Source organism: Gymnodraco acuticeps, unplaced genomic scaffold, assembly GCF_902827175.1.
Source record: "Gymnodraco acuticeps unplaced genomic scaffold, fGymAcu1.1, whole genome shotgun sequence".
Lineage (NCBI taxonomy): Eukaryota > Metazoa > Chordata > Actinopteri > Perciformes > Bathydraconidae > Gymnodraco > Gymnodraco acuticeps.
In genome coordinates this window covers 34,399-49,587 of record NW_022990529.1, presented here as the reverse complement: position 1 = coordinate 49,587, position 15,189 = coordinate 34,399, and the positions used below count along the sequence as shown (strand labels likewise).

The 15,189-nt window shown below is 39.6% G+C and overlaps 1 protein-coding gene and 1 long non-coding RNA gene across 3 annotated transcripts in view; both read left to right on the top strand.

The window, feature by feature from the left end:
- The window catches only part of LOC117553375 (solute carrier family 23 member 2-like), an 85,427-nt gene that overhangs the window by 57,039 nt on the left and 13,199 nt on the right, over positions 1-15,189 (top strand). For both annotated transcript variants that reach the window (XM_034227272.1, XM_034227271.1), the window contains exon 9: positions 14,370-14,534. In XM_034227272.1, coding sequence (XP_034083163.1) covers positions 14,370-14,534 — 165 coding nt within the window. The remainder of the gene's footprint in view (positions 1-14,369; positions 14,535-15,189) is intronic.
- LOC117553376 lies at positions 6,218-11,351 on the top strand. The gene is made up of 4 exons (XR_004570144.1): positions 6,218-6,282; positions 6,755-6,826; positions 10,440-10,561; positions 11,015-11,351. It is a non-coding gene; the product is annotated as an uncharacterized LOC117553376 (long non-coding RNA).

The following is a 15,189-nucleotide window of genomic DNA, read 5'->3' as shown; positions in this document are numbered from 1 at the left end:
CATTTGGGTGGATTTGATGATTGACACCACTTTTGAACCGTTAGAGCCAATAGAATCGAAGGAGAAGTTCCTAAAATCCATCTAAACATTACCATTGGTGAATGAGAGATGCGCAGCCAGCATGCCCAAAACCGGAAGCTGGGTTGTCGCTCTCATACACTTATTAACAAAATGTTTATGATGGATGATGGATCAGTAACCATGCATTTCAAAGTGACACAGAGACATTGGATTAACCTTCAGCAGCCTGTGTTTTAATGCCATTGAAACAACTTTTGATCAGAAAACAGCAAAGGTAAGACGTATTTGCCGTAAGACATATTTGCAGTAAAGCTAAGTTGTGTGTTGTCTGGTTACGCCTTCGCTGCCGCGAGTTGGGGTCGTGGAGTGATGATATCTGCGGAAGCTCAGCTTTTATATGATATCTTGTTTGTGCTGATCCGATGAAGTATAAAAGATCGCTAACGTGAGTGATGTGCTAAGTGCGTTAGCACTCATTCGCTTAGTGCTAATTCAGTGGCTCGGCGTTAGAGTTGTGTTTTGTTTCGGTAAACATGTTTCATATCCTCAGTTAGCTGATTTTCTTCCCGTTAAGTGGGTATGACACATGAATAGGTAAATGTTAAGAAGCCCTGAGACACAGTTTCGTGAATATTGTTGTTTTTAGCCCTCGGGGGCGGGGCATGGGGTTTAACAGGTTAAAGAAATGCTGATTCTGGGTCCTTAGCTTGAAAAAAAAAAAGAGGAGGAGGAGCTAATGCCTGCTCAGAATTCTACCAGCAGATACAGTTAAATTCTGCCGTGGCCTGTGATTTAACGCCATATCATGTTCCACAACACATCAAAGATTATTTCTGAAGCAGTATGGAGCTCAAATACTTTTTCTCTTGCGGGTTTACCACAAGGTGAGTTCCTTTTTTTATTTACACATTCTCTCTACAGGTTAGCTCTGAGTGTTAGTAAGGCTTGCTAATGTAAACACCGACCATATTACGTCCAAACATGTCACGCATTGTTTCTGATAGCAATGTTTCTGATAGTGCCGTGGGTCCACATTTCCGATATTACGTCATATGGGACACAAAACTGGATCAGCTCCGTTGTTCCCCCGTTTTTAGAGATGTGGGTACGAGGACAAGAGAGAGGGTTTCTTTTTCTGATTCTTTGTGAGTTCCCTGACACACCGGGGACACATGTTTATGTATGAAATACATGAAAAAGTGGATTTTGCATAATAAGTTACCTTTAAAGTATTCTAATGTGTTTAAGGACCCTTGCTTTATAACTCAATATGACTCTGCAGAGGCTCAGGAGCAGAGGTCGCGTTAACCGAATATTTTCCGTCTATGACGGATTTGTTTTAACAATGACGGAAAAATCTGAAAACAGTCCGTCATTTTGACGGATTAGAACAAACTCGGAACAGCGCCAAAGTTTCCCAGCAGCGAGGCTCCGGTGTTAAGCATGCCTGCCAAAAAGGAAATTATACCGTTTCCAAACCCAACTTTGCCGTACAAATCATTGAAATGTCTGTGAGTTTTGGCTTTACGCTGTGCGCACTCCCGCGAGGTGCAGTGGGCATGCATAACACGGCGCTAACAGTTCACAAGCGTGCGCCCCGCCCCCCGTTGACAGTTCACGACTGTGCTCTCCCCCCCCCCCTCCCTCGGTTGACAGTTCTCTCTCTCTCTCTCTCTCTCTCTCCCCCCCCCCCCCCCCCCCCCCAGAGTGTAAAGGTCGACGGGTAATTTTACGATCCTGTCCGTCGAAATGACGGGCAGTGAAAAAGTCTAGCGCAACCAAGGTCGTCCTTCAATCAGAAGTTTGTTGTTTAACTCCAGCGCCTGCGGTCAACATGTCAATGTGTCCTTCAACAAGATACATAACCCCGAATTGCCCCCGGTGCTTGGCCAGTTGCGTGTGAATGTGGGAGGATGTTGGTTTCCTTGAGCATGCCTCTGCCTATGTATGAATGTGTGTATGCCTTCTACCATATGACTCCAATGTGTCCAATATCATTTATCAATATCATAAATGCTTTCAAAACATTTTCAAAGCTAGTATAGACACAAACTCCATGTCACACTGTAACTTAAACACACCAAGTTCAAACCGGCTTTACAATAAGCCTCTTGTTTGCATACACCAAAGCCTAATCCTGCTAATGTCAGAATTAGCTTTTGGCTATTCGGCTAACAAATGACTAAATCTTGAAAGGCTTGACTTGTCACTTCATGTCTTTTAGCAGAGAGTTGTGATGTTTCTCTGCCCCTAGGCTGAATTCCTGCTGCTGTCTTTTCTTTCCGTACTTTACAAACTCAAGTTGACTTCAATGAGCTCAAACCTTGCAAATGTTCTCTAAGCTCTTATGAGTTCCTCAAAACTTCTGATTTCTGACAAAACAAAAGGTCAGGAGATTAAATATATGTACAGGTTTGATTCAATACTTAGATAGCTGTCTTTTTTGCCTGTTCTAAAATGCACACTCATGATATGAAATGATGTGTGTTACTTTTAGGCCATAAGGTGAACCCTGTTATCGTTTCATCCCGCTCCACAGAAGTGGAACTACACAATCTTTAGTTCATAAAAAAGAACGAGTCATGCTTATCCACCAAAAAAAAGTTTGTCGCTAAAATTCCTGTCAATTCTTCTAGGCACGTAATTATTGGCTGAACTAGTCCCTTCAAAGCGTAATAATATCTTGGTCAAAAGTAGTGCCACGGTCCGTCACGTGATCGTGCTACACCAATTGGGTAGCTGCATATACCGGTATCAACAAACAGATTTGGAAAAAATGGCGACCGCCATGGTTTCATCGAGTAGCGGGGACGAGGAAAACGCACCAGAAAGTCTCAAAAAGTCAAAATGATCAACACACAAACATTGTTACATGCATATTACGTCTGTGAAGCACGACAAGGTTGATTGTTTTACCAATACAAGATGGAATACGTACAGGACAAGCTTACAACGGTGGCATTGATTTTGAAGTTACAAATACAATATTATCATATTACAATAATAATAATAATATAATATATATATATATATATATTATATATATCTATAATAATAATATATATATATCTATAATAATAATCTATATATATCTATAATAATAATCTATATATATCTATAATAATAATCTATATATATATAATAATAATCTATAATAATAATAATAATGCAATTCATCAAATTATTATATGATGAATGAGTAAATAAATGAATCAATGGTCATTGGTATAAGTACTGCATTTTATTGATCTAAATTACTTAACGTAACAAGTTAACCTTCTTGGACGCAGCTATGTATGAAATCAAGTCATGTTTATTGTAAGAGTGCATTTAACGTGTACAGGGTAACAATAACAACAGACAGACAGACAACAAGTCCTCAGTCTAATGGAATAATCCACGAGCTCAGCCAATGAACCTAGCGATGCGAACATGGTAGTCCAGGAATGTTGTTGTAGCTGGAGTTGGCTGATAAACGCTGCTAGCCAATGTTGATTCGATGGTCAACTCTGTTCCCAGATTGTAAAACCTCTCACAAATACCGCGTATATAACGCAAATACCTCGGACTTAGTGATGTATTAAGACATATGACAAAACATGACATAAAACAAGCATACAGCACTGTTTAGAATCCATTTGGTCTGGTTTAGCGTAACCATGTAGGCGGCCATCTTTCACTTCTGTTGACAATATGCAGCTACCCAATTGGTGTAGCACGATCACGTGACAAACCGTGGCACTACTTTTGACCAAGATATTATTACGCTTTGAAGGGACTAGTTCAGCCAATAATTACGTGCCTAGAAGAATTGACAGGAATTTTAGCGACGAACTTTTCTGTGGTGGATAAGCATGACTCGTTCTTTTTTATGAACTAAAGATTATGTAGTTCCACTTCTGTGGAGCGGGATTTATTTTCTAAAGGACTTTTCGAGGTTCACCTTGCGGCCTATTTGGTCATTTTGCCAAGTTGTATATTCATATCAATCAACTAAAAGTTCCTTGATCAGAGTTTCTTCATCAGAGTTTCCTCAATGTCCAAATGTGCCAATAAGAATTGAGTACTCCACTAATATGTGCAATAAACTGAATGATCATCCGGCCCTATAACAAAGCTGTTTATTGGCACTATATCGGACAGGGCCACTATGTTAAATTGCTTTAATGAGCATTTTGTGTCCTGTGGTTCTCTGTTTGATTCTGTCACTAACTCTGTTTCTGTGAACACCACAGTCTGTGACTCTGAAAAACGTGTTTTGGAAAACCCTTTTAGTTTTACTCCTTTTACTGTTAATGTTGTTCGTGAAGCTTTAACCAAGTTAGAACATAAGAAACCGGCCGGCCCGGACAACGTAGAACCTTTCTTTTTAAAGATAGCTGCAGATTTTATTGCTCCACCTCTCACTACTCTTTTTAACCTCTCCCTCAGCACGAACACAATTCCAAAATTGTGGAAGTCAGCGTATGTCCTGCCTCTACTAAAAGTTGGGGAGGCCACTTTATTAAATAATTATAGGCCCATCTCTAAATGATCAGTTCTGGCTAAAGTTCTTGAACGCCTAGTGAGTGAACAGTTAAAGGCAAGGAAAGGAAAGGCAAGTTTATTTATACAGCACTTTTCTGTATGTGACAATTCAAAGTGCTTTACAAAACAAATTTAAAAGACTTTTTAGGAATAAATACATTAAAAACACATTATACAATTTTACAACAGACATTACAAAGCAAAGATAATATAATAATAAAAATAAACACCACAGGTATACAATACATGTTTAAAAGGCATACTGTAGTTCCAATATGAGCAGCTCAATTAAAAGCAGCGGCAAATAGATATGTTTTTAGTCTCGATTTAAAAATAGTAAGCGTTTCTGTGGACGTGCATGATTTGGGTAGTTTATTCCAGAGTGTCGGGGGTTAATAGCTAAATGCTGCCTCTCCATGTTTTGTTGATACTCTCGGAACCGATAGCAGACCCGTCCCAGAAGACCTGAGGCACCTTGATGGCTCGTAATTATGCAGGAGTTCAACAATATATTTTGGTCCTAAACCATGTAATGATTTAAAAACTAGCAATAGTACTTTAAAATCAATTATTTGGCCGTAAAGGTGTTTTTATGTACAAATGACATCCTGTCTAAACATCAGTCAGGCTTCAGAAAGCAACATAGCACCATCACTGCCACAATGAAAGTGGTGAATGATGTGGCGAGTATTTTAGATAATAAGCAGAGTTGTGCAGCTCTATTTGTTGACCTGTCCAAAGCGTTTGATACCGTCGATCATCGCATTTTGAAGCAGAGGCTGGTCAGTATTGGCATATCCAGCCATGCAGTGGGGTGGTTTGTAAACTACCTCTCTGAAAGGTCCCAATGTGTTCATTTTGATGGGCTGTCTTCTGAGTGGTTAAACATTACTAATGGTGTTCCTCAAGGTTCTGTTTTAGGTCCACTTTTATTCTCCATCTACATCAATAGTTTAGGTGAAAATGTCGATGGAGCAACCTTACATTTTTATGCGGACGATACCGTGATGTACTGTGCAAGTCCCTCCATTAAGGAGGCTGTTGTTGAATTGCAAGCTGTTTTTAACATTATTCAGACTCAGCTCTCTGAACTAAAGCTTCTTTTAAATGTTGATCAAACCAAGGTAATGCTCTTTTCAAAAACCTGTTACAAATACCTTGGGGTAACATTTCAGGGTAAGCCAATCAGAGACAGAGTTGGGCGGGTCTTGCCTTATGGGGAAAATACGGAAAATACACAGACACACAAACACTTGCTAACACACACACATACACGGCAACGCCCACCACCAGTATGGCGTTATATTTGTGCCTCTATCCTGAGCACGCAATGAAACATGTTGAGCATAGAAAATGCTATTGAGCGCGCACTCGAACATTTTTGAGCACAGAGAAATATATTTTCTTTCATAAAACTCCTGCTCCGTGCGCAAGCAGACCGCTGCACGCGCTCTCTCTCCATCGCTTGCTCGCCCTCTCCAGCCTGTGCGCGCTCATCTTTGCCTGCGCTCGCTCAAGTTGTCACAGAGTTACAAATGTGCCACAAAACCAACCAATCGGAGGACTCGAGAAGGTCAATTCTGATTGGCTGGTCGTCTCCAATCATATCTTCTATCTGAGATAGGAGAAGAGAGGGATTTTCGGTTGCCATCAGGCTGGTGAAGTTCTTATTATCGTTGACATTTACAGGACATGACAGACTCGAACGAAGACATTGCTACGCCACAGTGTCAGGTGAGTTATACATTTCTAGTTTTCTGATATCACGTTATTGTTTGCAATACCTTTGACGAAACCTTTTATCCGATCGTTTCAGATAAGGGTGAGTTTGCTAGCCGGCAACATAGCTATATGGGTAGTTTAAGCAAACAGCTAACAAACCGTAGCCTAATATTAGCGCTAGTTTCATGTCGAATTGTTGGAATTTTAACTGAAAATATGATCATGTTAATGTTACATCCTGAATTGATTGTGATCGCTACAATTAGATCGCTAGATACAGAATTGTGGAAGCTTTATGAAAAAAATAAAAAGATGACTGATTAAGTGATTATAGTAGATTTGTTCTTGTAATTATTGACTCATATTTCAGAAATGCTTTTTAATTTACTGTATTATAGGGCTGTAGGATTAACATTATATGTCTTCTTATCTTGAGACATCGGCTGTTGTGTGAGTAACGAAAGTTTGACTCATCCTTCTCTAGCAATCCCAGCTGGCACAACATCCGACAATGTGGAATGAACAGCAACACCAAAATGTCACAGCAAGGCCACATGTAAGTCGTTTTTGATTTGGTTGTATACTGTGTCTTATGAACCTTTATGAAATTCAGTTTGTATGTTTATCTGTACATTATTAGCTTGTGAACTAGCTATCTTGGTAGGTTGCTAATGCTATCTAATTTCATGTTTGAATAAAGCTGTAGTATAAAGTTAAAGCCCGAAAAAGGAAGTTTGACGATATAGCGGTTAAATATAAAATGCAATTGATCAACTACGTTGATGTTTTAGGCAGAGTGTGCAACATCTCATTGGCTATGGCCAGGATGCTATACGGGGTTGACACTAAAAGGCTTCATATTAATTTGCTGAAAGTGTTGCTTTGTGCTCATTGAAAATACGATTTTGATGTTGATATATACTGTAATGCCTATGGTGCACAAATACTGAGAATGGACTTTACAGTGAACTAGGAGGCATCGTGTTGCAGTTAAACTTGTGAAATGAAACATATTTGCATATTTATAGGTTCTGACATTTTTAAGGAGGGAGGAGTAGATGTCATTTTAAGGAGATAATTTAACTTGTTTTGTGGATAAACTTTATCAGACTAATTATTATTTGATATTATATAAGGGGTAAATGTAACGTTATTACTACACTGAACAAAAATATAAACGCAACACTTTTGTTTTTGCTCCCATTTTTCATGAGATGAACTCAAAGATCTAAAACATTTTCTATATACACAAAATAACCATTTCTCTCAAATATTGTTCACAAATCTGAAAGAATCTGTGATAGTGAGCACTTCTCCTTTGCCGAGATAATCCATCCCACCTCACAGGTGTGGCATATCAAGATGCTGATTAGACAGCATGACTATTGCACAGGTGTGCCTTAGGCTGGCCACAATAAAAGGCCACTCTGAAACGTGCATTTTTGCTTTATTGGGGGGGTCTGGGGGGGTCCGAAAATCAGTCAGTATCTGGTGTGAGGGGTAGGGTTAGGGTTAGGGTAATGTTGTGAATCGAGTGGCCCACGGTGGTGGTGGGGTTATGGTATGGGCAGGCGTATGTTATTGACAACGAACACAGGCCACTCGATTCACAACATTACCCTAACCCTAACCCTACCGCTCACACCAGATAATGACTGGTTTTCGGACCCCCCCCAGACCCCCCCAATAAAGCAAAAATGCACGTTTCATGTGCAGGCGTATGTTATGGACGACGAACACAAGTGCATTTTATTGATGGCATTGTGAATGCACAGAGATACCGTGACGAGATCCTGAGGCCCATTGTTGTGCCATTCATCCACGACCATCACCTCATGTTGCAGCATGATAATGCACGGCCCCATGTTGCAAGGATCTGTACACAATTCCTGGAGGCTGAAAACATCCCAGTTCTTGCATGGCCAGCATACTCACCGGACATGTCACCCATTGAGCATGTTTGGGATGCTCTGGATCGGCGTATACGACAGCGTGTTCCAGTTCCTGCCAATATCCAGCAACTTGGCACAGCCATTGAAGAGGAGTGGACCAACATTCCACAGGCCACAATCAACAACCTGATCAACTCTATGCGAAGGAGATGTGTTGCACTGCGTGAGGCAAATGGTAGTCCCACCAGATACTGCCTGGTTTTCGGACCCCCCCAGACCCCCCCAATAAAGCAAAACTGCACGTTTCAGAGTGGCCTTTTATTGTGGCCAGCCTAAGGCACACCTGTGCAATAATCATGCTGTCTAATCAGCATCTTGATATGCCACACCTGTGAGGTGGGATGGATTATCTCGGCAAAGGAGAAGTGCTCACTATCACAGATGTTTTCAGATTTGTGAACAATATTTGAGAGAAATGGTTATTTTGTGTATATAGAAAATGTTTTAGATCTTTGAGTTCATCTCGTGAAAAATGGGAGCAAAAACAAAAGTGTTGCATTTATATTTTTGTTCAGTGTAGATTCTGTTTGCAGAGAAAAAGACAAGGGTTCCACCCTGACAATAAAAATAAACACAAACAACAGACACATCTCTAATAAAGGACTAGTAAAAGTACAAGTATACCCTGCTCAAACAAATCTCAAAATATTTAAAAAAACATTTTAAGAAGGAAAACACTAGTACAAACATGGACATTCAAAATTCACAATTAAATAAATAAATAAAAATAGGCATCTGTGTGACGCTCCTATGATGTGTTAATTTGTGCAATAGCTGCTGGGATAAAACTGTTTTTATACCGCTTCGTTCTACTCCTTGGGACAAGTAACCTCCGGCCCGAAGGAAGAAGCTTGAATTCTGAGTGCAGAGGGTGCGAGTCATCGTCTAATATGGAGCTGGATAACCGCCTGATAACTGCCTGAGGTACAGGGTCTCCAGGTTTAGCTGTGGCTCACCAATCAGTCTGCTTGACCACTTTATGATCTGACTCAGAGAGTTTCTGCTCTTTAAAGTCAGGTTACCAAACCATGACATTAGTGAAAAAGACAGAATTGACTCGATAAAAGCACGATAAAACATAATCATCATGGTTTTGTCAATGTTAAAATAGGTCAATTTCCTAAGACAGTACAAACGCTGGTGCCCCCTTTTGCACACAGCTTCACAGTTTGGATCAGAGCTCAATTTTGAGTCAATAATTGTCCCGAGATATTTGTATGATTGCACACATTCTACTTTCTGATTCTGGATTGTTAAGACTTCATGTATGTGGGGATGTCTTCTAAAATCAATGATCATGTCCTTGGTTTTGCTTATGTTCAGTTGTAGATAGGACTCCTCACACCACCTGACAAAGTCGTCAATGACAGGGCCGTGGCTGGTCTCATTGTCCTGGAGCCTACTAACAATTACAGAGTCATCTGCATACTTTAAAATAGTCCTATTTTCCCACCTACTTTGACACATATTAGTGTAAAGTATAAATAATAGTGGTGAAAGGACACATCCTTGTGGGGAGCCAGTGGAGGAGCTGACTTGATCAGATAAGGTCCCATTCACCCTCACTCTTTGTGTCCTATTGATTAAAAAATCAAGAATCCAGCCCATAAGATTATTGCTTATTTCAAATTGTTCTAAAAGTCTGCCAATTAGAATATGAGGTTGAATTGTGTTAAACGCAGAGGAAAAATCAACAAATAAAAGTCTAGCATGAGATCCAATTCCCTTCAAGTGTTTCAAAAGTAAGTCAGATAAGGTGACCATGGCATCCTCCACTCCTCTGTGTGGCCTGTAAGCAAACTGCATGGGATCGAGTGCATGCTCAGTCTTCCTTAAGATTTCTGCTCTGACTAGTTTTTCCAATGTCTTCATTAGAATTGATGTAAGTGCAACTGGTCTAAAATCGTTAAGAGTTTTTGGGCCTCTGGATTTGGGGACAGGGACTACCACAGCATCCCTCCAAACCTTTGGCACATGCTGTGTCTGTAAAGACATATTAAAAATGTCGTGGAACACAGGGCTACATTCTTTTGCGCAAAGTTTAAGTAAACGACCGCAGATGTTGTCAGGTCCATGACTCTTATTTATTTTTACTAAACGAAAGGCCTTTTCCACTTCCCTCTGATCTATGTTAAAATGCTTATTGTCTGCTTGATATCTCTGATGTGGTTCACCTCTTTGGTGTGCACTACATCTTTGTCCCTCGACTTCGAGCAGACCTTGACACCTTTATCCAAGGATGGAATAATCATCCTCTAAGGACAGAGGGAGGTCTCACTCCTGAACAGCTGTGGTGTATGGGACATCTACAAGATCTAGACGAAGGGGAGAGACTTGAGGTAACAGTTATAGAGTTCCCATTAAATATATTTTAAAAAAACAATTGAGTTGCAAAGGGGTGTGGCAGGCAGATATATCTAGTTTCAATGTCAATTGGACAATGGAGCATGAAAGCCAAAATTATTTTTTAAATATGTATTTCTAAACAACATGGTTAAAAGGTCTGAATCAATGTGAGCTTCTGTCTTCAATTGTGCATAGATATGCTGTAATTCAATTGTTTCCATCTATAAACCTTACAGTTCTGTTGCATTGAGTGATGAGAGGCATATCTGATAACATTATTGGAAACAGCAACCTGTTCAATAACTAGTATTTATAGAATAATACAACTTTGAGTAAACAAAATCACCTTTATGTAACATGTTTATTTTTAAAAATCACACGTTACATAAGTGTATGAAAATACTTCATGTACTAAACTTATTTGAATTGTTTTCCTGGATCCTTAGGAACTTCAAGACCCAGGCATCGACTGGGAGAGTACCATACTGATATTCTGTACAAACTGTGAAGACCACTGAGACAAATTTAACATTTGTGATATTGGGCTATATAAATAAACATTGATTGATTGATTGATACTGCAAGAAGACTCGAACGGGGCAGTTGTGGTTCCTGAAGTTGTGTGTGCCCCCTGGATGACGAAGACCTAGAAGAACTTCAGAGAACTGTTGATCCTCTGGAACATTCTCAGTCACATGACTTGTACACACGATTCTTGTACAGTGTGTGCAATGACAATTGAACGTGAACTTATAAACTGACACATTAGCTGATTAAAACAACCTTGGTTAACAGATATCTGTTGAGAATACACAGAGCCCAACCATTGGTCCTTATTTGCCTTTTTGCTTGTCTGATGTTTTGTTAAAAAACTTTGCAACAATGTATGCTTTCCCAACTAATAAAAGCACGACTTCATCAAACAGCCATTAACAAATATATTTAAACATATATACACTCAGCTCTTGCCTTAGTTTGAGTAGAGCTAGTTGTTTTAAACTCTGTGGAATCCACCACCATATCTCACTGCTTCACCCATGATTCTTCTAAAGTCAGTGTAAGTGCTGAGATGCTTTACTGGAAAGTCACAGTTTTAGTGCACGCACTCACAATTGGGTAACAAATTAAGTGATCTCCTAGCCGCTCCCTGCAGTCATGGTCAAATGTGCATGTTATTTTGAAATGTCTCTGTTCATCAGGGAGGATGGGGATGTGGGCCCCGTCATCCACTGGAGCACGTGTGGCACTGCAAGAGGCTCCTTGTCACCAGCTGCACTGTCTGTCTCCCCATCTGTGACAGATGTATATTTTAAATAACACATTTAAGAAAAGCAAATATCCAAGAACATTTATTAGGTATATGCTCAGTACATTAAAATCAGTAAAGCATTCATTCATATGTGTACTGCATTCTACAGTATATCATACCTGACATTTCACCTTCCTCTCAGTTCTCTCCTTAGACGTCCCTTTTTCGCTAAAACGTGGCTGGCAGTTCATCATGATGAAATCTGCATCAGGCTATAAAGAGAGTGAATGCAGATTTAGTTTAATATCTTGTGTTCAAACCAAAGCTATTAAGGCAATACAGAATGAAAAGTACAATACAAAAGAAGAATAGAGTCTAAACATAAATAAATAGTGGCAGTTAAAATTCTTACTTTGGTGATCTTCCCCGGAACAAATAAGGAGTGACAAGCTTCAGGGTTTCTAGCCATCTGATCCACCAGGCCATACAGCTCCATGCCCTTTCTGAGTTGCTGCAGCATTGGAATCAGTCTTGTTGTGGAATGTAAGACAATTGCTATTTGAAGAAAAGCAGAAAGAAATTAAACACTGGTTTGAAAAATAAACATTTTAAAATTCATATTATCCGAATGATGCTGTCTTTATTGTCCAGTTTGAGCTGGCTTGTATATCCACAGCTGACAATTTCATCAGCCCACAACATCAGAGACTGCTCATCTGCAGAATCTTCGACCTGAGAATGTGCAACATTGAAATAAAGGACAGATTTACAATAGGTGTTAAAACATAGATCTAATTCATATCTAACAATGCTCAACAGAGTACTCACCTTGCTGATGAGAAGACCGGATTCTATATCAGAAACATCCTCCTTTGAAAGTGAATGAATGTCCTCCTCTCCTGTTCAGAGGAAGTTGTAGCACTACGCTCTCACCTTGTGCGATGCTTACTAACATTATTTCACCAATAGTTCTGTGAGTGAGTGAGTGAGTGAGTGAGTGAGTGAGTGAGTGAGTGAGTGAGTGAGTGAGTGAGTGAGTGAGTGAGAGAATAATAATTTACTTTTTGGACTGACAAACTATACTTCTGTGTGATCACCATCTAGACTAAAAGCTTTAGGAATCCAAAGTGCAACATATAATAAGTACCCTGTATCAAGATTGATGCGAAACAAGTGATATTTGACCTTTTTAGAGAGGTTTTGCAAAACAAACTCCACCTCGGGGCCATTTGGGTGCAGGAAATGGGCGTTTTTGCCGTTTCTCTGGAACCCATTGGTCGATTTTGATGATTGACATCTCTTTTTAACCGCTAGAGCCAATGGAACCGAGGGAAAGTTCCACGTACACACACAGGTTACCAAATAAGGAGTGAGAGTGACGCATAGGCAAAACCGGAGCTGCAACACACTCTGGCTACCATTAGCAGCTAATTTGTATTCTCCGATTTTTGCAGAAAAATGTAATTATGAATTATCAATAAGTGTTCAGTGTTAATTCAAAGTGACAGACACATTGGATTAACCTTAAGCCGCGTTTTTTCTCGTTTTAATGCCATTGAACACGACTTTTGATCAGAATAACAGCTAAGGTGAGCATATCTCTGTGTTTTGCTACCTAAAGCTACGTGTCTGTATTTGCTTCAACCTGGTCTCACCAGAATGCGTGACTCCACCACGACTCCTTAACACCGCATTGCGTGGTGGAGTCACGAACTTTGCTACATTTACGTGTCTGCAGTGTTTCCCCTAGGATGGAGTCATAGCAGCGGTGCTAAGGCACGTGGGCCCAGCATAATGTGAGCGCGGAGCGCGTGGAATTTTTTAGTGTGTGCACGTGCGAAGTGGGCCCCGCCAATTTGTTTCTATGTGTCTGCCAGCACAAGAAAGGCCTAGTACCAGGGCCGGTTCTAGACAATTTGCTGCCCTAGGCGAGATTTGTAAAGAATAAATAAAAAATCTCTACAAAAGGCAAATACACTACAAAAACAGAAACGTATTGACATATGTATTCATTATTGTATGAACATGTTCGTGACTCCACCACGCAATGCCGTGTTAAGGAGTCGTGGTGGAGTCACACATTCTGGTGAGACCAGGTTGATTTGCTTCCCCTGTCACAAGTTCTGATCGCTCAGTGATGATCCTTTTATTTCTATAATCTCTGGACTCTCAGGATGTTATCTAAACTTGTTTGTGCAGATCCAATAAGTATATCGATCGGTATAGCTAGAGTTCTGACGGCGTTAAGATTTTTTCGCACAGGGCTAATTCAGAGGCTCAGCGTTAGCCTTGTGTTTTTTTTTGCAAAAAATAAATAAAATCATCAGTTAGCTGAGTTTCTTCCCGTTACATGGATATGAAACATTCATAGTTTATTAAATATTAAGAAGCCATCAGACACTGTTGCTTGCAGATGTTGTGGTTTCAGACCCGCCGAAGGGTCCGGCATGTGTATGCTTTTCAAAAGTTATTTGTTGATTGCACAGTCCTGGTAAGAATATGGCTGGCATGTATACATAAGATAACCAGTCAATGTGCTTGTTTTTTGCCAGGTTGGCAGCAGACTGGTCCTCCAGACAACCGGACTTCTGATGATCGTCCTGGGGATCTTTGGGAAATTTGGAGCAGTTTTTATCACCATACCAGACCCAGTCATTGGAGGAATGTTCCTCGTTATGTTTGGAATGATCGCAGCAGTGGGGATATCCAACCTCCAGGTAAACACATTTCAATATTTTAACATACAGTATCAAATGTTTTTTTGTGGACACTGTATCCAAAACATCCCTTAGACGCCAGCCTTCCTTGGGAAATGAATACTCTGAGACACAATACTCATCCACCCTGCTAAGAGGCCCATGAACTGAATACTGAGTCCAGCTGCTTCTAGGTGTGCCGCTCTGGCCCTTTGACTTTTAAAATCTAAGATAAAACATAAGATGTCTAAATGGATCTATTAAAAAAATATATTATTTAATTTGGTAGCTTAAAGTGATTTAGAACATAAATAAATATTAAAAGTTTGCAAATGAACAAATCAAAACAGAAACATATTATAGTAAAGACAGTGAAAAAAAACAAAAAATAAATAAATAGGTTTTCTGGTGTTTTTATTTGTGAGACAATTTATAGATTTTTTATCTTCCCGGTCATCTGTATATATATATTTTTTTAATGATCTAATACTGGTTTATTTCTATTTTGAGATATTCATATTTTAGAATGGTTTATTTCTCATCTTTTAATTTGTTATTATGTGCAATGCCTTGTTTTGTTTTATGCTGCTACAACGAAAACATTTCCAAAATTGGGATTAATAAAGTACATTTTATTTGATCTTTAATCTTAAAAAATGAAAATCAGACGGCTGGT